This window comes from Hyperolius riggenbachi, chromosome 10 (genome assembly GCF_040937935.1).
Source record: "Hyperolius riggenbachi isolate aHypRig1 chromosome 10, aHypRig1.pri, whole genome shotgun sequence".
Taxonomy (NCBI): Eukaryota; Metazoa; Chordata; class Amphibia; order Anura; family Hyperoliidae; genus Hyperolius; species Hyperolius riggenbachi.
In genome coordinates, this window is record NC_090655.1 from 265,891,610 (window position 1) to 265,913,690 (window position 22,081).

Below are 22,081 nucleotides of genomic sequence, written 5' to 3' on the forward strand. Positions count from 1 at the left end.
ATTTACTGGTGAAATGTGCCCAAATAGTGTATTCACTGGTGAAATGTGCCCACATAGTGTATTTACTGGTGAAATGTGCCCACATAGTGTATTTACTGGTGAAATGTGCCCACAGCATGTATTCACTAGTGAAATGTGCCCACATAGTGTATTCACTGGTGAAATGTGCCCACATAGTGTATTTACTGGTGAAATGTGCCCACATAGTGTATTTACTGGTGAAATGTGCCCACATAGTGTATTTACTGGTGAAATGTGCCCACATAGTGTATTCACTGGTGAAATGTGCCCACATAGTGTATTTACTGGTGAAATGTGCCCACATAGTGTATTCACTGGTGAAATGTGCCCACATAGTGTATTCACTGGTGAAATGTGCCCACATAGTGTATTTACTGGTGAAATGTGCCCACATAGTGCATTCACTGGTGAAATGTGCCCACATAGTGTATTTACTGGTGAAATGTGCCCAAATAGTGTATTCACTGGTGAAATGTGCCCACATAGTGTATTTACTGGTGAAATGTGCCCACATAGTGTATTTACTGGTGAAATGTGCCCACATCGTGTATTCACTGGTGAAATGTGCCCACATAGTGTATTCACTGGTGAAATGTGCCCACATAGTGTATTTACTGGTGAAATGTGCCCACATAGTGTATTTACTGGTGAAATGTGCCCACATAGTGTATTTACTGGTGAAATGTGCCCACATAGTGTATTCACTGGTGAAATGTGCCCACATAGTGTATTCACTGGTGAAATGTGCCCACATAGTGTATTTACTGGTGAAATGTGCCCACATAGTGTATTTACTGGTGAAATGTGCCCACATAGTGTATTCACTGGTGAAATGTGCCCACATAGTGTATTCACTGGTGAAATGTGCCCACATAGTGTATTTACTGGTGAAATGTGCCCACATAGTGTACTTAGTGCTGAAATGTGCCCACATAGGTTCAGCTATGTTTCTCTCCTCCTGAAATTCACAAGATGTTTTCTAAAAAGCCCGCTACTGACTCCGCCCCCTGACTCCGCCCCCTGACTCCGCCCCCTGTCCATCCAAACCTTGGGGTGTCCAGATTTTTTGACCATTTTGTCCAGGAAAAATAAGAAATTGGGTTGGCAACCCTGATAGGCGCTTGATGATGGAAAGGCAGCTCACTCCCCTCCCCTCGTGCCTCTCTCTGTCCTTTCCTAAGCAGGGTGCTGATGAGTGTGTAAATGAGAGGTTACTTAGCCAGCTCTTGGCATTCCACTGATGAGATCTCCTGTCAGTCAGGGGCAGCTCTAGCTACTTAATACTGAGAGTACTTCTGGCTACCTAATGCTAAGAGGCACCTGTAGCTACCTATGACAGGCAAGGGAAGTAAGGGAGAAGGGACAGCCAGCACACTTGTGACTCCCCCCCCCCCCCCCGACGGACATTGGCGGCGTGTGAAAATGGGCGTGACCACAGAATGCAGTGGGTGTGTCCATAACATACAGTGGGTGTGGCCAATTAAAATTTCCTAGTAAGAGTGCAGCGCAAAGTCGGTGGGGCTGTGTTTTCTCCCTGGATATGAGTAAAGTGACCATAATAAAAGCAAGTAAGAAATGTTTCCACCCAAAAAAAAAAACACATTAGCCAGTGTTCTCTCACACAAAATAGTGGTAGGTATTAGATTGTGAGCTCCTCTGAGAAAAGTCAGTGACATGACTGTTCTCTGCAAAGTGCTGCAGAAGATGCCAGTGCTATATAAATACATAATAATATGGTAGGACATTAGACTATGGCAGGATTAGATTGTGAGCTCCTCAGAGGACAGTCAGTGACATGACTATGTACTCTGTGAAGTACTGCTGAAGATGGCAGTACAATATACAGTGGTGTGAAAAAATATTTGCCCCCTTCCTGATTTCTTATTCTTTTGCATGTTTATCACACTTAAATGTTTCTGCTCGTCAAAAACCGTTAGCTATTAGTCAAAGATAACATAATTGAACACAAAATGCAGTTTTAAATGATGGTTTTTATTATTTAGTGAGAAAAAAAACTCAAAACCTACATGGCCCTGTGTGAAAAAGAAATTGCCCCCTGAACCTAATAACTGGTTGGGCCACCCTTAGCAGCAATAACTGCAATCAAGCGTTTGCAATAACTTGCAACGAGTCTTTTACAGCGCTCTGGAGGAATTTTGGCCCACTCATCTTTGCAGAATTGTTGTAATTCAGCTTTATTTGAGGGTTTTCTAGCATGAACCGCCTTTCTAAGGTCATGCCACAACATCTCAATAGGATTCAGGTCAGGACTTTGTCTAGGCCACTCCAAAGTCTTCATTTTGTTTTTCTTCAGCCATTCAGAGGTGGATTTGCTGGTGTGTTTTGGGTCATTATCCTTCTGCAGCACCCAAGATCGCTTCAGCTTGAGTTGACGAACAGATGGCCGGACATTTTCCTTCAGGATTTTTTGGTAGACAGTAGAATTCATGGTTCCATCTATCACAGCAAGCCTTCCAGGTCCTGAAGCAGCAAAACAACCCCAGACCATCACACTACCACCACCATATTTTACTGTTGGTATGATGTTCTTTTGCTGAAATGCTGTGTTACTTCTACGCCAGATGTAACGGGACACGCACCTTCCAAAAAGTTCAACTTTTGTCTCGTCGGTCCACAAGGTATTTTCCCAAAAGCCTTGGCAATCATTGAGATTTTTTTTAGCAAAATTGAGATGAGCCTTAATGTTCTTTTTGCTTAAAAGTGGTTTGCGCCTTGGATATCTGCCATGCAGGCCATTTTTGCCCAGTCTCTTTCTTATGGTGGAGTCGTGAACACTGACCTTAATTGAGGCAAGTGAGGCCTGCAGTTCTTTAGATGTTGTCCTGGGGTCTTTTGTTGCCTCTCGGATGAGTTTTCTCTGCGATCTTGGGGTAATTTTGGTCGGCCGGCCACTCCTGGGAAGGTTCATCACTGTTCCATGTTTTTGCCATTTGTGGATAATGGCTCTCACTGTGGTTCGCTGGAGTCCCAAAGCTTTAGAAATGGCTTTATAACCTTTACCAGACTGATAGATCTCAATTACAGTACTTTTGTTCTCATTTGTTCCTTAATTTCTTTGGATCTTGGCATGATGTCTAGCTTTTGAGGTGCTTTTGGTCTACTTCTCTGTGTCAGATAGCTACCATTTAAGTGATTTCTTGATTGAAACAGGTGTGGCAGTAATCAAGCCTGGGGGTGACTACAGAAATTGAACTCAGGTGTGATGAACCACAGTTAAGTTATTTTTTAACAAGGGGGGCAATCACTTTTTCACACAGGGCCATGTAGATTTGGAGTTTTTTTTCTCACTAAATAATAAAAACCATCATTTAAAACTGCATTTTGTGTTAAATTATGTTATCTTTGACTAATAGTTAACGGTTTTTGATGAGCAGAAACATTTAAGTGTGGCAAACATGCAAAAGAATAAGAAATCAGGAAGGGGGCAAATAGTTTTTCACACCACTGTAGTACAGCAGTAAAGCAGCACAGTGGCGTAGTGATTAGCGCTCTCCCTTTGAACCGCTAGGTTCGAATCCCAGCCAGGTCAACATCTGCAAGGAGTTTGAATGTTTTCCCTGTGTCTGCGTGGGTTTCATCTGGGCACTCCGGTTTCCTCCCACATCCCAATAACATACAATACAGATAAGTTAATTGGCTTCCCCCTAAAAATTGGCCCTAGACTATGATACATACACTACACGATACATACATACACATATGACTATGGTAGGGATTAGATTGTGAGCCCCTCTGAGGGACAGTTAGTGACAAGGCAATACATAATCTGTACAGCGCTGCGTAATATGTTGGTGTTATATAAATAAATAGTAGAAGTGCAGTAAAAGTAGCCAGGTCTATAGGTGTCCCCAGTATAGATAGCCAGGTCTATAGGTATCCCCAGTTTAGGTAGTAGTCAGGGGCGTAACTAGAAATCAGAAAATTTGGATGGGGCCCCCCATAGGCGCCAAACAATCGTAATGGGGCAGCGTTTCACTATAAAATAACTGTAATGTAGCAATGTTTCACCATAAAATAATCACAATGTGTGCAGCATTTCACCAGAAATTAATCGTAAAGTGGGCAGCATTTCATCAGAAAATAATCACAATGTGGGCAACATTTCACCAGAAAATAATCGCAATGTGGGCAGCATTTCACCAGAAAATAATCACAATGTGGGCAACATTTCACCAGAAAATAATCGCAATGTGGGCATCATTTCACCAGACAATCGCAATGTGGGCATCATTTCACCAGAAAATAATCGCAATGTGGGCATCATTTCACCAGAAAATAATCGCAATGTGTGCAGCATTTTAGCAGAAAATAATCACAATGTAGGCAGTATTTCACCAGAAATTAATCACAATGTGGGCAGCATTTCACCAGAAAATAATCACAATGTGGGCAGAATTTCACCAGAAAATAATTGCAATGTGTGCAGCATTTCAGCAGAAAATAATCACACAGTGGACAGCATAACACCATAAAATAATCGCTATGTGTGCAGCATTTCAGCAGAAAATAATCGTACAGTGGGCAGCATTTCACCAGAGAATAATCGCAATATGGGCAGCATTTCAGCAGAAAATAATCACAATATGAGCAGCATTTCACCAGAAAATAATCGCAATGCGGGCAGAATAACACCACAAAATAATAGGTGTTCCCAGTTTAGGTAGTTGTTCTAGGTGTCTCCAGTTTAGGTAATAGGTCTATAGGTGTCCCCAGTTTAGGTAATAGGTGTCGCTAGTTTAGGTAGTAGGTATATTGGTGTCCCCAGTTTAGGTAGTAGATATCTAGGTGTCCCCAGTTTAGGTTGTAGGTATCTAGGTGTCCCCAGTTTAGGTAGCCTGGCAGGGGGAGCGGGCACACACAGCAGCGGGGAAGGGGGGATGTCTCCCCCCTCCCTCACCTGGGGCTCCCGCTCCACCTTCCTAGCTTTCCCCTCCAGGCTCCAGTCGTGTGCAGAGTGGCAGCGGCCAGCGCACAGCTTACCTCTTCCAGGCGCCGGAGGATGCATTGGGAAATAGTAAAATCCCCGGCCCTGCCACTCTGCTGGAGGGGGGGAGGGGGGGGGGGCGAGTTCCCCTCCATGTGTGTGTGCTCTCCACCCCCCTCCCACCCCCCCCCCCCCCCCCAAAAAAAGGTTAAAAAAATAAATAAAATGTATAAAATAAAATAATAAGAATCATGTAAAAAAAGCAGCCAATAGGTGTCTCCCCCCCCCCCCCCCCGAGGGGCCGCCCATGGCACCGGCCCACGGGTGCCTCTTAATAGATACGGGCCTGGATATTACAGCTCGAAATCTGTAATGTGGGTACAATAATTATTGTTATTAAATATTATTATGAATACATATGATGTGTCTGTAGTGCAGCAACAGAAAATAATAGGTACAGACTAACCAGCAAGCTCATGGTGAACCAGAACTCATTGGAGTGTGTGAGGGGCTACAATGGTCCTAAAAGCCCCCTTACTAAAATACTATGGAAAACAAAAGTTTGCTTTCTTAAAACAGAAAGAATTTGCGATGATTCAGGTTGGAGTGAGCTTGAGATGTCTCCCAGTGCATCTCTACTGCTAACCATTGTAGCTATTATAAGCTAAACACACCTCCAGAAATGACACATCATTGCATTCCAGTGGTTCTGGAGGTGTGTTTAGCTTCTAAGGGCAACAATGGTTAATTTGGATATATTCAGCAGTGATGCACTGGGAGACATCTCAAGCTCACTCCAACCTGAATTGTCGCAAATTCTTTCTGTTTAAAGAAAGCAGACTTTAGTTTTCCAGAAAATAATAGTTACGATAATAATATGATTAGATGGCTGAATGCAGGTGATTTCACAAAGAGAGACTGCAGTTAGCTTATTCACCACAAGATGGCGAACACACAAACGGGAAGTAATTATGCTAAAGAAAGGAAGTGATGTAGCAGCAGGAAAAGACGTTGTGGGAATTGAAGAGACCTTGTTTGATTTGGAAGAGGTAATTTTGTGTTTTTTGTTATAAACCAGCAGTATATATGTCTGCTAGGCATTGCATAGGTTGTAGTACACATTGCAGGGGGGATCGGATTAGTACAGACATGGGTATGGGGGGAGCAGTGAGGAGATTAATACAGACATGGGTATGGGGGAGCAGTGGGGGGATTAGTGCAGACATGGGTATGGGGGAGCAGTGGGGAGATTAGTACAGACATGGGTATGGGGGGAGCAGTGGGGGGATTAGTACAGACATGGGTATGGGGGGAGCAGTGGGGGGATTAGTACAGACATGGGTATGGGAGAGCAGTGGGGGGATTAGTACAGACATGGGTATGGGGGAGCAGTGGGGAGATTAGTACAGACATGGGTATGAGGGAGCAGTGGGGGGATTAGTACAGACATGCGTATGAGGGAGCAGTGGGGGGATTAGTACAGACATGGGTATGGGGGAGCAGTGGGGAGATTAGTACAGACATGGGTATGGGGGAGCAGTGGGGGGATTAGTACAGACATGGGGGTGGAGAGCAGTGGGGAGATTAGTACAGACATGGGTATGGGGAGCAGTGGTGGGATTAGTACAGACATGGGTATGGGGGAGCAGTGGGGAGATTAGTACAGACATGGGTATGGGGGAGCAGTGGGGGAGATTAGTACAGACATAGGTATGGGGGAGCAGTGGGGGGATTAGTACAGACATGGGTATGGGGGAGCAGTGGGGGGATTAGTACAGACATGGGTATGGGGGAGCAGTGGGGGGATTAGTACAGACATAGGTATGGGAGAGCAGTGGGGGGGATTAGTACAGACATGGGTATGGGGAGCAGTGGGGGGATTAGTACAGACATGGGTATGGGGGGAGCAGTGGAGGGATTAGTACAGACATGGGTATGGGGGAGCAGTGTGGGGGATTAGTACAGACATGGGTATGGGGGAGCAGTGGAGAGATTAGTACAGACCTGGGTATGAGGGAGCAGTGAGGGGGGGGGGGATTAGGACAGACATGGGTATGAGGGAGCAGTGAGGGGGGGGGGGATTAGTACAGACATGGGTATGGGGGAGCAGTGGGGGGATTAGTACAGACATGGGTATGGGGGAGCAGTGGGGAGATTAGAACAGACATGGGTATGGGGGAGCAGTGGGGGGATTAGTACAGACATGGGTATGGGGGAGCAGTGGGGAGATTAGTACAGACATGGGTATGGGGGAGCAGTGGGGGGATTAGTGCAGACATGGGTATGGGGGAGCAGTGGGGAGATTAGTACAGACATGGGTATGGGGGGAGCAGTGGGGGGATTAGTACAGACATGGGTATGGGGGGAGCAGTGGGGGGATTAGTACAGACATGGGTATGGGGGAGCAGTGGGGAGATTAGTACAGACATGGGTATGAGGGAGCAGTGGGGGGATTAGTACAGACATGCGTATGAGGGAGCAGTGGGGGGATTAGTACAGACATGGGTATGGGGGAGCAGTGGGGAGATTAGTACAGACATGGGTATGGGGGAGCAGTGGGGGGATTAGTACAGACATGGGGGTGGAGAGCAGTGGGGAGATTAGTACAGACATGGGTATGGGGAGCAGTGGTGGGATTAGTACAGACATGGGTATGGGGGAGCAGTGGGGAGATTAGTACAGACATGGGTATGGGGGAGCAGTGGGGGAGATTAGTACAGACATAGGTATGGGGGAGCAGTGGGGGGATTAGTACAGACATGGGTATGGGGGAGCAGTGGGGGGATTAGTACAGACATGGGTATGGGGGAGCAGTGGGGGGATTAGTACAGACATAGGTATGGGAGAGCAGTGGGGGGGATTAGTACAGACATGGGTATGGGGAGCAGTGGGGGGATTAGTACAGACATGGGTATGGGGGGAGCAGTGGAGGGATTAGTACAGACATGGGTATGGGGGAGCAGTGTGGGGGATTAGTACAGACATGGGTATGGGGGAGCAGTGGAGAGATTAGTACAGACCTGGGTATGAGGGAGCAGTGAGGGGGGGGGGATTAGGACAGACATGGGTATGAGGGAGCAGTGAGGGGGGGGGGATTAGTACAGACATGGGTATGGGGGAGCAGTGGGGGGATTAGTACAGACATGGGTATGGGGGAGCAGTGGGGAGATTAGAACAGACATGGGTATGGGGGAGCAGTGGGGGGATTAATACAGACACGGGTATGGGGGAGCAGTGGGGGGGGATTAGTACAGACACGGGGGGGGGGGGGGGATTAGGACAGACATGGGTATGGGCTAGCAGCGGGAAGATTAGTACAGACATGGGTATGGGTGAACAGTCAACCCCTAGCAATTATTTTCTTTTTTGCTCTGATTTTAGTGTTAATATATTCCAGCTAAAATGTATTTTTTTTCAGAGTTTAGATCTGAGCTCAAAGAACAGGAGAGGAGTGATCAGCAGTCTGTGGAGGAGGGTGACATGATGAGGACAATTAAAGAGGAAGAAGAGATGTATGTGACGAGCGATCTGCAGTCTAAGGAGGAGTGTAACATGATGAGGAGTGATCAGCAGTGTACGGAGGATGGTGACTTGATGGGGACAATTAAAGAGGAAGAAGAGGAGACATTTGTGAGGAGTGATCAGCAGTCTATGGAGGAGGTGAACATGATGAGGACCATTAAAGAGGAAGAAGAAGGGACATTTGTGAGGAGTGATCAGCAGTCTGCAGAGGAGGGTGACATGATGAGGACAATTAAAAAGGAAGAGGAAGAGACATATGGAAGGAGTGATCTGCAGTCTATGGAGGAAGGTTTAATAATAAAGGTGATTAAGGAAGAAGTAGAGACATATGTGAGGAGTGACCAGCAGTCTCCAGAGGAGGGTGACATGATGGGGACAATTAAAGCGGAAGAAGAGAAGTATGTGAGGAGTGATCAGCAGTCTATGGAGGAGGGTGACATGAGGAGGACAACTATAGATGAGGACCCTCTTATAGAGGGTAGAACAGGTGAGTAATCAGCATTAAACATTGATTATCTTTAGTTATTATGACTGTGTCACTGCTCACAGACTGGCCATATTAGAGGTTATGCTATGCACTCATGTTAATTTTTTGTCATCCAAAACCATCATTCTAGAATGTATTTGCTTACTAGCTTACTAACAATGGGCTTGATTCATCAAGCTTAGCAATGCAGCTTAATAAAAGGAGCGTGAGCTCAGCACACGTTATGCTGCAGTAGTGCGGTGTAGCATGCGCTGCTAACATATGCACGCTCTTTGTAACTAACAGCCGCTCCATTCATCCTGCCCTGATCCCCGGTGGATCCAGAGGCTTCTCTTTCTTCTTAGTAGTGGTGATGGTGCTACTGCTTCATCCTTCCTCTGCTCCTTCATATGCAGGACTTTTTGCTTGAGTCGGCGTTACTGCTGCAAGATTCTCAGCTTCTTCTATACATGCCTCAGCTGTGTCATCCAGGATTTAACAAAAGCTTCTCTTAAATCCGGCATCTATGAAGCAAGAGATATGCGGCACCCATTGCATTGGCTCTGTGTATCTCCCTTCTAGCAAGTCTTCCCTCTTTGTAGTCTTCATCTGTGAGGTAAGTATGCTGTCTTCAGTTTGATCCTTAGAGGACTTCCAGGGTGAACTTAAAAATCTATTTTGTACTCACCTGGGGCTTCTTCCATCCCCGAGCAGCAGTATCAGTCCGTCGCTGTAGCCCTTGTCCTCCTCCTTGTCCCCACTAGCTGCCCGCAATGATGGTGACCCACCAGTGGGGTTGGCTCTTCGGCGCCTGCGTGGGCGCCCGTCCACATATTCTGGCACGTACTGCACCTGCACACAACGTATGCACCAGATGATGTGGACACGCAGGCACAGAGGAGCCGACCCCGCCGACATGTCACCATCACAGAACCCCTTTAAAGGGGAACTGAAGAGAGAGATATATGGAGGCTGCCATGTTTATTTCCTTTTAAGCAATACCAGTTGCCTGGCAGCCCTGCTGATCCTCTGCCTCTAATACTATTAGCTATAGCCCCTGAACAAGCATGCAGCAGATCAGGTGTTTCTGACTTTAAAGTCAGATCTGACAAGACTAGCTGCATGCTTGTTTCTGCCGTTATTCAGATCCTACTGCAGAGAAATAGACCAGCAGGGCTGCCAGGCAACTGGTATTGATTAAAAGAAAATAAATATGGCAGCCTCCGTATACCTCTTACTTCAGTTCCCCTTTAAATGCTTTATTCTTTTCATTAGCCATGCTACCGTCTTACCATCCCCTGGTTACCCGACCCTCATTCATCCCTGCATGATCTTCAGCCTCAGGTTTGACACACATGTGCATGCTGGACATGCATATGTTTATGTCATAAGTGTGGCTAATGAAAGGAATAAAGCATTTTAAGAGACAGCGCCTGGGCTGCCTTTATGTACAGATATCTGTGTGTTCTCACCATTGTATACCGGATGCATGTTCTCTTGCTGAGCTTAAAGCCACCCGTGCTGTAGTGATGAAGTATGTCTGACAGTGTCACCTTTAAGGTGCAGGCAAAGCCTTCACCCTCATTTGCCTAGAGCCCTTTTCCTTTATGTGCATGCTGTCTGTAGTAATTCCATACAGGCTTTTCTTTGGAATATTCCAATCCTGGAGATTTGTTCTGCGGTGCGGTCTTCTCTACTTCCCCTGTGAAAAAAGTCTAAAATACCAAATTAGGTTTTTCCAAATTGTTTGGTTTTTCTGTAATGAACAGCGTTTGTTGAATTGAAGTCATGCTTACCTTTATTGTGTTTCTTCCTACTGACTTCTGATGATCCATTTGTGTATAAATATGTTTATTTGCACCAAAGGGGACAAGAGAGATAGGTAAAGGGACATTACAGGGGGCATATGAGTAACACGAGGATACAATGGTAATAAGAATGTGACACCACATTGTTCTACAAACATAACACAGATTTCTTGCTATAAGTACATATACGTCAGTTGTCACAAGCGTAACACATTGCTTCCATTAACCGTTTTTTAGGGCAGAGAACAGGGGCAAACTCTGAGCAGCGGTCTATATGACCCAAGGCAGCCTGTACACAAGCGAGAAAACTATAATAAAAACCATGTAGTGATATATAGAAAAACTATCACATTTTATTCATAGGCCAGAATAGGATAAAATCAAACAAAAATGATAAAAAGGACTAGACCCAGAAATACCACTAGGGGGAGGGACCATAGGATCCCTAAAATTGGATGCACCAAATTTTTAAAGACACGGTGTATGTACTGAGTCGAAAAAGATGCATAAATTGGGAGTGCAGTTGCAGTATAGAAGAACCGTGTAAATATAAATGTTCCATGAACTCAGTGGCAGCTGTGGACAGGTACAAGGTGATCATTCAGAGTTACATGCAGTGTACTGTAAACTGACAGGCTCCTACATGGAGCTATATAGTTATTAATTGCAGGTCAAGTAGATTACTATAGATGTGAGGATTCCTTCAACCCAATCTCAGTTGCAGAATAGACAATCCAGAGTGACTCTTAAACAGTATATTGTGAACAGATGGCTTATATGCCAAACAACAACTTTCATATGCAATATATTTGCAGGCAAAGAAGTTATATGCAAAAAAAAAATAACAAAAAAATCAGGATTCTGTCAACCCAGTCGCAGTTTCAGAATAATCCAGAAGCATATTTAAAACAGCAAAAATAACCGTGAGCTTGCAGACAAAATGCTTGTATGGTAGAGGCTTAAGTGCACATGAAAAGGTCCCAGCAGCCCAGTCGCAGTTGTGGGACAAGCTATCATGTTTTTAAGCATATAATAGACAAAGTTCCGGGTCCAGATGCAAGGCTGTATTAATAGCTGGATTCAAAATGCCAACTTGCACAGAACTCCCATATCACAAGGCATGTCCAAAGTACAATAAGTATAGAAACCACTTCTGAGCCCGATATGTAGCCATCTTATACTTATCAGTGACCACGGTTGTTGGATTGATAGATGGAGAGCCAGGCCCAAGGAAGGTCCCCCAGTGTGCCAGGATAAGTCTTTATTACATGCCAACTGGTTTCGCTGGTAGATCCAGCATCATCAGGGCAAAGAAGGTGAGGGTCCTGCTGCCAGAAAGCTCCCCACTTAAATGCCAGCCAAGCGAGGGCCACCGTGGCCGTTGTGTAATGACGTACGCAATCAGCGGTGGTTTTATAGCGCCTCTTTGCCTGTCAAACTGCCCGCAGTAACCTCCTGACCCACCGAGGCACCCTGGTGTCGTGGTTTGGCCAGCCGCCTGCGACTGAGGATAGCGACACAGATCTCCAGCTATCTCTGGCACAGACCTGGGAGTCCACTAGTGGGCCCTCCCACCCTCAGCGCTCCCAGCATCGGTATTAGCCATACCCTGAGATGCCTCCCAAAAGCCAGAAAGCCGATTAAAAAAAAAGAGAGAAGGGAAAAAACCTGCATCTCCAGAAGAGTTACCCGCTACCCCTCTACCGCAACGTTGGTCAAAGACGGGGAAGCCATGACAGTTCACGTGGAAGAAGAGCCGCCATCACTTAGATTTTAGAGGCTATTAGAGCATGCCAATCTACCCTCACTTCAAAATTGAAAACCTAGAGGTAAACCTGGGCTTACTAAGAAGTGAAATGGGTAAAATAAGAGAACGCACGGTAGAACTAGAGAGATGCACCTCTGATGCAGAGGACACCATCCAATCGCACAGAATAATAATACCAGGGATACAGCAGCGTCTTCTGCATCTGGAGGAGAGAGCCATTGACGCAGAAAATAGGAACAGGAGGAACAACTTGCGGATCCTGGGACTACCAGAAGGCGCTGAGGGCACCAATACAGTTTAGTTTGTGGAATCTCTTTTGAAGCAATTACTACCAGAGGCTGCATTCTCCGCTTTTTTTGCTGTTGAAAGAGCCCACCGCCTGACAGCCCACAGAGGTCCTCCTGGAGCCCCACCGAGACCAATGATTCTCAAACTGCTCAACTATAGGGACCGCGATGCAATTTTAGCCGCAGCAAGACAAGTAGGTGATCTTATGTCTCAAAATGTATACGCCTCACGATCTTCCCCGACTATACAGCAGAGACCCAGAAACAGAGGCACTCTTTTCAGCAGATTAAAACGAAACTACGTGAAAAGAATATTAACTATTCGATGATGTTCCCAGCTAAATTGAGAATACAAGATGTGGACAAACTCCTATTCTTTAAAAAGCCGGAGGAGTTCTCGAGTTGGCTTGAGACACGTCCATCTACTTAACTTCTCTTGTTAAATATACCACCACTATAGTTACTATGGCTCCATGTAAGTAATTTTTATGCATTTACTACCCGAACGCTTTGCTGACTCGGGACGCTCTGCAGCGCTGCACTTTACATATGAGATTGGGCTACATAATTTTATTCATCTATCGCCTTAGTATACTTTATACACACTGTACCCTGTAGGGTCTCGGTTTGAACGTTCTAAGGTGCTCATTTTTTAAATCCCTTTCACGCCTAAACGGCTGGAGCCTGGGAACTGTTAAACTCCTCCCTTCTGCAACCAGGGTCTGTGCAGTTCTTACTTGAGAACTTAAGCATTTTTGCCATAAGACCTTGCAGAGTAATCTTTCTACGAATGTACTCACACAAGCTAATACCCTACTTTGTAGTCTTTAAACATTGCAATGGTTTTCTAGTTCAGACAATATGCGCAAATAGAGACTTCCTCGGAACTTAACTATCGTTCCTGCTTACACCTAATAGATTTTGTTCAACCACATTCATCCTATCTCTTTTCCTATATGGAATACTAAAGGAATATGTTGCTATGCAATCTCCAACTTTGCTTATGTGATTTCCATTGGCTGGTGCTCACACAGAACTTCTATCTGCTCTCCTGGGCTAGTATACCGGGAATCTCTTGTCTAGTCCAGATGTACAATATTGTGATAAAGCCCTTTATATCTCAAACTTAGTTGCCCGTAAGCTTTCTTTTGAGAGCACATGTCAGGGGCGGAATATCCCGCTCAACTTTTTCTAAAAGTATATTTGTATTAACATGTACAGTATGTGATCCCTATGTGGTTTTTGTCTTAAAGGATACCTGAAGTGACAAGATGAGATAGACATGTGTATGTACAGTGCATAGCACACATATAACTATGCTGTGTTCCTTTTTTTTTCCTTTCTCTGTCCGAAAGAGTTAAATATCAGGTAATGTAAGTGGCTGACTCAGTCCGGATTCAGACAGGAAGTGACCACAGTGTGACCCTCACTGATAAGAAATTCTAACTATAAAACACATTCCTAGCAGAAAATGGCTTCTGAGAGCAAGAAAGAGGTAAAAAGGGGAATTTCTTATCAGTGAGGGTCACAATCACAGCCGTCTCAGCCATTAGGCAGCTATAAATTTTTGCCTAGGGTGACAGGAGGAGAGAAGAGCGCTGTTGCACTGAGTAGTGAGATAAGAAATGCCTCTCAGCTCACTCAGAGGTCAGATTACAACAGCAGCTAAAAGCAGCGCCTGACTCCACTCATAGCTGATTAATTCAGTTCCTTCAGCTCAATGATTCAAAGAACCACAGTAATGAATGGGTCAGTGAGAGAAGGCACTGGTCCCAGCTCACTCAGTTCCAGCTCACTCAGTCAGGGATCCATGGGAGTACAGCATCAGCTTCTGAGTCCTGACTGATTAAGTCAGTTCCTCTCTCTTTCTACTACTGGTAACTCGTGGATTTAGAGAGACTTAGTGTAGCAGCCAGGCATGGACTGCACCCCAGGTCGCCTTTCATTCAGTGATTTAGGGCTGGTCCAGTGCCTGGTGTATTCAGGTTTGTTGTTGTAAGGCTATGTCAAACACTAAGCTAGCAGCTAAAAGTGCAATTAGAGGGCAGGCAAGCTGGTAAATATACACAACATAATGCAGAGCTTGCCTGGAGGGTCTGTGGGAAAACATCTGTCTGGTCTCTCACCATTGTTAAAATGACTGCCTGTGCAGATAAGGTGTTACACAAGTGGAAAAATGTTGACAGTCCCTACACTCCAGGAGGGCTGCTTTCTGACTTGTGTGAGAGACCACCAGGGACAGGAATCCTATTACAGGTAAGTAGTCTTTGTGTAATGTAGGACTACAATACAGATAAGCTCTCTGCTCCATCTCAGGCTATTCTAAGTTTCTCCACTCCGCCTCTCTCTGGGCTACTGCACGACAAAATCGCAATAGCAATCGCTAGCAGTTTGCAAATGCGACTTTGTGAAGTGATTTTTGAAAGAATCGCTCCAAAAAATTAGAAAAAATCCCAACGCTGCTGTGGGAACACCGTCATAGGGTAACAATAGCCCAGCGCTTTTCAAATCACTGTTGATTTGAAAAGCGCTCAGAAGCACTCTTGGTGTGCAGTGTGCACCAGCCTCCTTCATTCACCTTTGTTTCCCTCTTTCCCTAGTGCTGGCTGGCTGTGTCTTCTTGTCATACAGGAAAGCTAAATAAAAGTGCAATCCTGGTGAGGCAAACATCTTCTTCCCTCTCTTTCAGCTTTTCTCTCCTCATTATTTCTCTGCATAAGGGCTCAGACACACTATAAGGTAGCGAAAGCAGGGATTAGTAGAGATGGTGCTGAAGGGGAGGACATAGGTAGGTGTGTGTGTGTGTGTGTGTGTGTGTGTGTGTGTGTGTGTGTGTGTGTGTGTGTGTATAGTGTAGTGTGCAGTGTGCGTGTGTATAGTGTGTGTGTATAGTGTGTACTGTGTGTGTACGTGTGTATAGTGCTGCGTAATATGTTGGCGCTTTATAAATACAATAAATAAATAATAGTGTGTGTGTATATTGTATAGTGTGTGTATAGTGAGTGTGTAGTGTGTGCGTGTGTATAGTGAGTGTGTAGTGTGCGCATGTGTATAGTGTGTGTGTGTATGTATAGTGTGTGTGCGCGTGTGTATAGTGTGTGTGTGTGTGTGTGTGTGTGTATAGTGTGTGTGTGTGTGTGTGTATAGTGTGTGTGTGTGTGTGTGTGTGTATGTATAGTGTGTGTGTGTGTGTGTGTGTGTGTGTGTGTATAGTGTGTGTGTGTGTGTGTGTGTATAGTGTGTGTGTATAGTGTGTGTGTGTGTATAGTGTGTGTGTGTGTATAGTGTGTGTGTGTGTGTGTGTGTGTGTGTGTGTGTATATAGTGTGTGTGTGTATATAGTGTGTGTGTGTGTGTATATAGTGAGTGTGTGTGTGTGTGTGTGTAGTGTGTGTGTGTGTGTATAGTGTGTATGTGTACTGTGTGTGTGTACTGTGTGTGTGTACTGTGTGTGTGTACTGTGTGTGTGTACTGTGTGTGGTGTGTGTGAGTGCATGCCGCAATAAGTATATTTTATGGTGAAACGCTCTGCTGCATTACAACTATTTTCTGGTGAACCCATGCCGCAATAAGTGTATTTTCTGATTTTCTGGTGACATGCTGCTGCATTATGATTATTTTTAGGGGTTTTGGGGGTGGGGGGAATGGGGCTGGGGGGCAATCACGGGGGGCGGGGGGGGGGGCGCCACAGGATTTCTCGCCTGGAGTGACAAAATGGCTAGAGACACCCCTGGTCACAATGTAGTCACTTCCTGTCTAAGGACTGAGTCAGCCACTTACATACCTGAAATGTAACTATTTCAGGCAGAGAAAGAAAAAAAGGAACACAGCATAGTTATTTGTGTGCTAGACACTGTACATACACATGTCTATCTCATCATGTCACAAGTCACTTCGGGTATCTTTTAAGTCGTGTGCTGGGGCTCTGTATAATCCGCACTAGACTTATCATTATGTAATTCTTCTCTTCACCTTTAGCCCGGTCTGCTCTGAGATCGCAGGCTGGAGATAGTATACAATTACTATGGCTCTGGTGGCGGATGGGTGCCTCAGTACCGGAGACCGCAGGCTGGAGATAGTATACAATTACTATGGCTCTGGTGGCGGATGGGTGCCTCAGTACCGGAGACGGCTGATGCATATACATGCTGAGTCCCCACTCTTTTCCTGATCTCCCAAATTATACCCACAACAATATATATACAGCATCTCTATGGATGTTAGTGTTATCTAAGAAGGGGTTTTGTCCGTTTTACTATGTTGGTCTCAGGGAATGTGTATTACAGGCTATGAAACCAGCCTTAACTTTTGCTTTTGCTGCCTCTATATATTAATTAACAACTTTATAATCCCAACAAATTAAATAATTGGATCAACAATGCTGTCCCCTCTTTTCCACTCCTTCCTCTCCCCCATCCCCTCCTTCCCCCCCCTTTGCCTCTTCCCTCCCACAACCACCCCCCTTTGTCCTCTTCCATCTTTAATCTCCTACTTCCCTCCCCTCCCATACTGATCGCTTTAGTTGATCCAATTAATTACTATACTGTATATTTGATTGATCAATGAAGGGTGCTTGCACTCTATGAAATGTTACTGCTTGCTCTTTTGAATACTAGTAAGTCTTGAGATATGACAGATGTGACTGTTGGATTCATATGCTGCAACCATGCGGTTAATGTACTTAAAATTAGCTTAATATAATTCTGCTCCTTTATTCTCTCATTGTATTCTGGCTGTCCACTAGAGGGTAGTATTGGCTTAAAAATACAGCCTGTGATTATCATTGGGTGCTAGACTCCTGCTGAATCCCAATCCAAGTGATTGGATGTCGAGACAATGGAAAGGCTCCAGCTTCAGTCTGATATGAACTAAGCAGTTACTACTGTTGCCAACAACTTTTACACAGCTCTCTATATATTATCCATAGTCCAAATTGATCCCTCTCCCCCTCCCCCCCTTTTTTTTATGTACCTATATGCACTGTGCGCTGAATGATTATTACTTGCTGGTAAATATGAATCCAATTCAGTTTACATAGCCCTGCTAAGAACAGAAATATGATGTTTACGCAGTAATAAGATATAACTGCTTGTATTCCTGGCTGGTTGCTTGAATATGTATTAATAATCGCCTAATATTTAACATGACTAAACCTGGAATACAGCAACACAATATATGTTGGCTGTGTAACATTCTGATGTGAGACATGTATGCTATATGTGTGGTACCCGATTCCATTTCTACTACCTGATATTTCCATGTATGGGGTAGTTCACACACATATGGTCTGCCTACTTATTTCTTAGTTTGAGCTACAGCCCAGTCGATGGGCTCTCTGTATAATTGAGATGTGCTCCCTGTTACCGAGCGTTACCGAGTGCCAGAGCATATTTAAAAACAAATAGAGACACCACTCCCTGTTGGGTATGTCTCTTTCTCTCTATACTAAATGAATACCTCATTTACTCAGATATCTATTCTGTTGCGTATCTTTATCTTAAAGCGGATCCGAGATGAAAAACTAACTATAACAAGTAACTTGTCTATATATCTTATCTAAAGTTTAGATAGTTTACACAGTAAATCTAGCTGCAAACAGCTTTAATAAAATAAGAATATTTATTCCTTTGATACAATGACAGCAGCCATGTTGTTTGTAAACATTACACAGAGGCACGCTTATCTGCATCTTGAGGAAAGAAAACAAATCCCCCCTCCTTCTCCCTCCTCCCCTCTGCCTCTGAAATCTCTGGCTAGTAATACCTCCCCCTCCTCCTGCCCAGACTGAGCTCCCATGAGCCCTTGCTGCTGTCTGAAAGTGCCTTGGCTCTCTGACAACCGGTGGGCATGGCTTATTTAGTTTATAGGGAATTAGAGCATTAAAACAAAAACAAAAAAGTATTTGGCTTGAGGAATGCCCTATAAACAATAGGAAAGGAACACAATTATGCAATGAGTAAAAGTTCATCTCGGATCCACTTTAACTATCAAGCTGAGGAGTCCCTGCCTCTTTGTTTTGTTTTTTTCGTTTGGTTAATGTAAGTTAAGGTACAAGTTTACTCCCCCAGTTTTTCACTGGGTGTTGCTGGGCAGCGGACCCACGTAGTCACTGCCGCCCTCCTACTTTTTCTCCCCTCTTTCCCCTCCCTTTGCTTTATCGGACCCATTTCTTGGTCCTTGGGAATTACCTTACGTTAAGTTAGTTGTTCCTGTTGGGATTCAGACGTCCTGGATGTTGTTTTTTTTATACAGGATGGAGGGTGTGTGTGGGGGGGGGGGGTTATTGGGTCTTGATTGGTTTCTGGTTCTCATTTTTGTTCTCTCTTCTTTTTCTCCAGCTTGCTTACTCTCTTTTCTCTTTTTCTTCCTTCCTTCATGTATATCTTTACTTCTGGGTCGCTTCCCTCCACACTCCCTTCTCATACTTTTTACTTGACTCACATCTCACTGGGTCATGCAAGCATACAGGGGTTGGACAAAATAATGGAAACACCTTGAAAATAAACAAAATATATTTTAATATGGTGTACTGTAGGTCCACCTTTTGTGGCAATTACAGCCTCAATTCTCCGAGGTATTGATTCATACAAATTGTGAATTGTTTCCAAAGGAATTTTAGCCCATTCTTCAGTTAAAGCACCCTCCAGTTCCTTTAGAGGTGATGGCGGTGGAAATCGACTTCTTACTTGAATCTCTAAATAAATGCTCAATAATGTTGAGGTCTGGGGATTGTGGTGGCCGGATGAGATGCTCACCTTCATTAGAATGTTCCTCGTGCCATTCTTTAAGAATTCTAGCTGTATGGATTGGGGCATTATCATCTTAAAAGATTGCATTCCCCTCCGGAAACAGTTCTTGAACAATAGGATGAACTTGGTTGCCCAAAATTCTTAAATAGTCTTGGCTGTTCATTCTTCCATGAAGGGAAATAATTGGCCTGTGGATTTTCAAGAAATAGCACCCCAGATTATCACAGAACCCACGCCATGTTTTAAGGTTGGGAGAAGGCAGTCTGGATGAAATGCTTCCTTCGGCTGTCTCCAAACCTACACTCGGCCAGAGGTCGGAAATAAGGTAAACGATGATTCGTCAGAGAAAATCACATTTTTCCACTGCTTGAGGGACCAATTCTGGTGGTTTCTACACCACTCTAAATGCTTTGAAACATTTGTCTTTGAGAGGAGAGGTTTTCTAGTTGCAGTTCTTCTACGGAATCCAGATTTGTGAAGCTCCCGACGAACAGTTTTTGTGGAAACTGGGCTCTGTAGGTGTTCATTCAGCTCTGCAGTGATTTTAGGAGCCGTGGTCTTGCAAGTTTTTCTAACAATTCGATTTAGAGTCCGACGGTCTCTCTCAGACAACTTCGACTTTTGGCCACAACTGTGCTTAGCTGAGGATGTTTTTCCTTCTCTTTCAAAGGCAGTCATTACTTTTGAGACAGTGCCTCTTGAAATGCCAAGCATTCGGGCAGTTTCTGTTACAGTAGCACCTGCCATACGAGCATCAACAATTTGGCCTCTTTGAAGGTCTGAGAGATCTGCCATTTTTATAAATTGCAACCAACTTTGGTTTAAATATCTGTAAAAAAAACAATTATTTTAATTAAACATATCAAATAACAAAAATAATAAACTAAAAAAAAATTAACATATGTCAAGTTTTGATTGCTTAAAACATGTTCAAAGATTATGATGCCAAAATGTTAGGCGTTTCCATTATTTTGTCCAACCCCTGTATGTGGTTGTTGATGGGAATAGATTTTTTTATTTAGCTAAACTCCTTACTTGTGGAATTTATATAATCGCTCATAATGACAACTCTTGATTGTACATCATGGAATGTCCGTGGTTTGGGATCTAAAGTTAAGAGATCTTTAGTATTTAAATTTCTCAAAACTCACAACCCTCAAATTTGCATTTTATTGGAGACGCATTTAACTGGGGGGGAAAATTAGGGCATCGCAGAGGCCGTGAGTGGGCCATCATTATCATGCAGTCTACACAACCTATTTTAGGGGTGTCTCAATTCTGATACAAAAAAAATATACCCTTAGGCCAGAAACCTATTAGGAGCGATTTCTAATCACTAGCAATTTGAAAAAGCTCTGGCTAATGCAATGCCATGGGGGATTTTTATCAAATCAAATCGCTCAAGTGGGATCACACCCATAGCATTACATTAGCAAGAGTTTTCAAATCGCAAATCACTCAGAAAATCGCTCCTAGTGGGTTTCTGGCCTTAAAGATTCTAAACTCCTAGAATGATGATAAAGGTATATATATATATATATATATATATATATATATATATATATATATATATATATATATATATATATATATATATATATATATATATATATATATATATATATATATATATATATATATATATATATATATATATATATATATATATATATATATATATATATATATATATATATATATATATATATATATATATATATATATATATAGCGATATACTTACCTCCCCCTCCTGACACACAACTTTTATATGAAATAATGACAAGAGCAGCTATGTGGCAGTGTGATAGAATATTAATTATGGGAGATTTTAACATGACACTTAACACTCACCTAGATGGACCCATGCCCTCATCACGTCCTGAGAAAGACCTTAGTACATGGGCAGAGGCACTACAGCTTCAGGATATTTGGAGATAGAAATTTCCCACGCAAATCAAATACACCTGTTACTCTGCTGTACATAAATCCATGTCCAGAATTGACACTCCCTTTGGCTCAAGCACCCTATTGCCACAAATAAATAAAATTGAGATTCTCCCAGTGGGACTCTCAGACCACGCCCCTGTTCTGATATCCCTCACAACTAGCCTTAAACCCAAAGACCGACTCTGGAGGGTATCTCGATTCTATATTAACAATCCCCAAATTCAAGAACAAATAGCAACAGATATAAATGAATATTGGGATGTTAATACGGACACTGCACCGGAAAGGGTGGTTTGGGATGCTGAGAAGGCTGTTATTAGGGGTAAATATACCTCTGCTATTAAAAAACACGGAAAATACAAGGCAAGTTATTTCATCACTTGAACATAAAATGTTATTAGCTGAAGCCCAATATACTAGAATATTTTCAAAAGGTGATTGTGCCGCAGAAAGGCACAGATATAAACATATGCCGTTTATATACTAATATCTCCATCCCAGACACTGCTTCAGGACGCCAAGTGGTGGCTTCTCTAGATACAGAGAAAGCCATCGACTCCATGGAAT

General features: G+C 43.8%; 1 protein-coding gene across 1 annotated transcript in view; it reads left to right on the forward strand.

Moving 5' to 3' along the window:
- Positions 1-5,965: 5,965 nt before the first annotated feature.
- LOC137537158 (zinc finger protein 91-like) overlaps positions 5,966-22,081 on the forward strand; it is a 93,973-nt gene continuing 77,857 nt past the window's right edge. The window contains exons 1-2 of the mRNA XM_068259281.1: positions 5,966-6,015; positions 8,385-8,975. Of these exons, the coding sequence (XP_068115382.1) occupies positions 8,447-8,975 (529 nt within the window). The 5' untranslated portion in view covers positions 5,966-6,015; positions 8,385-8,446. The remainder of the gene's footprint in view (positions 6,016-8,384; positions 8,976-22,081) is intronic.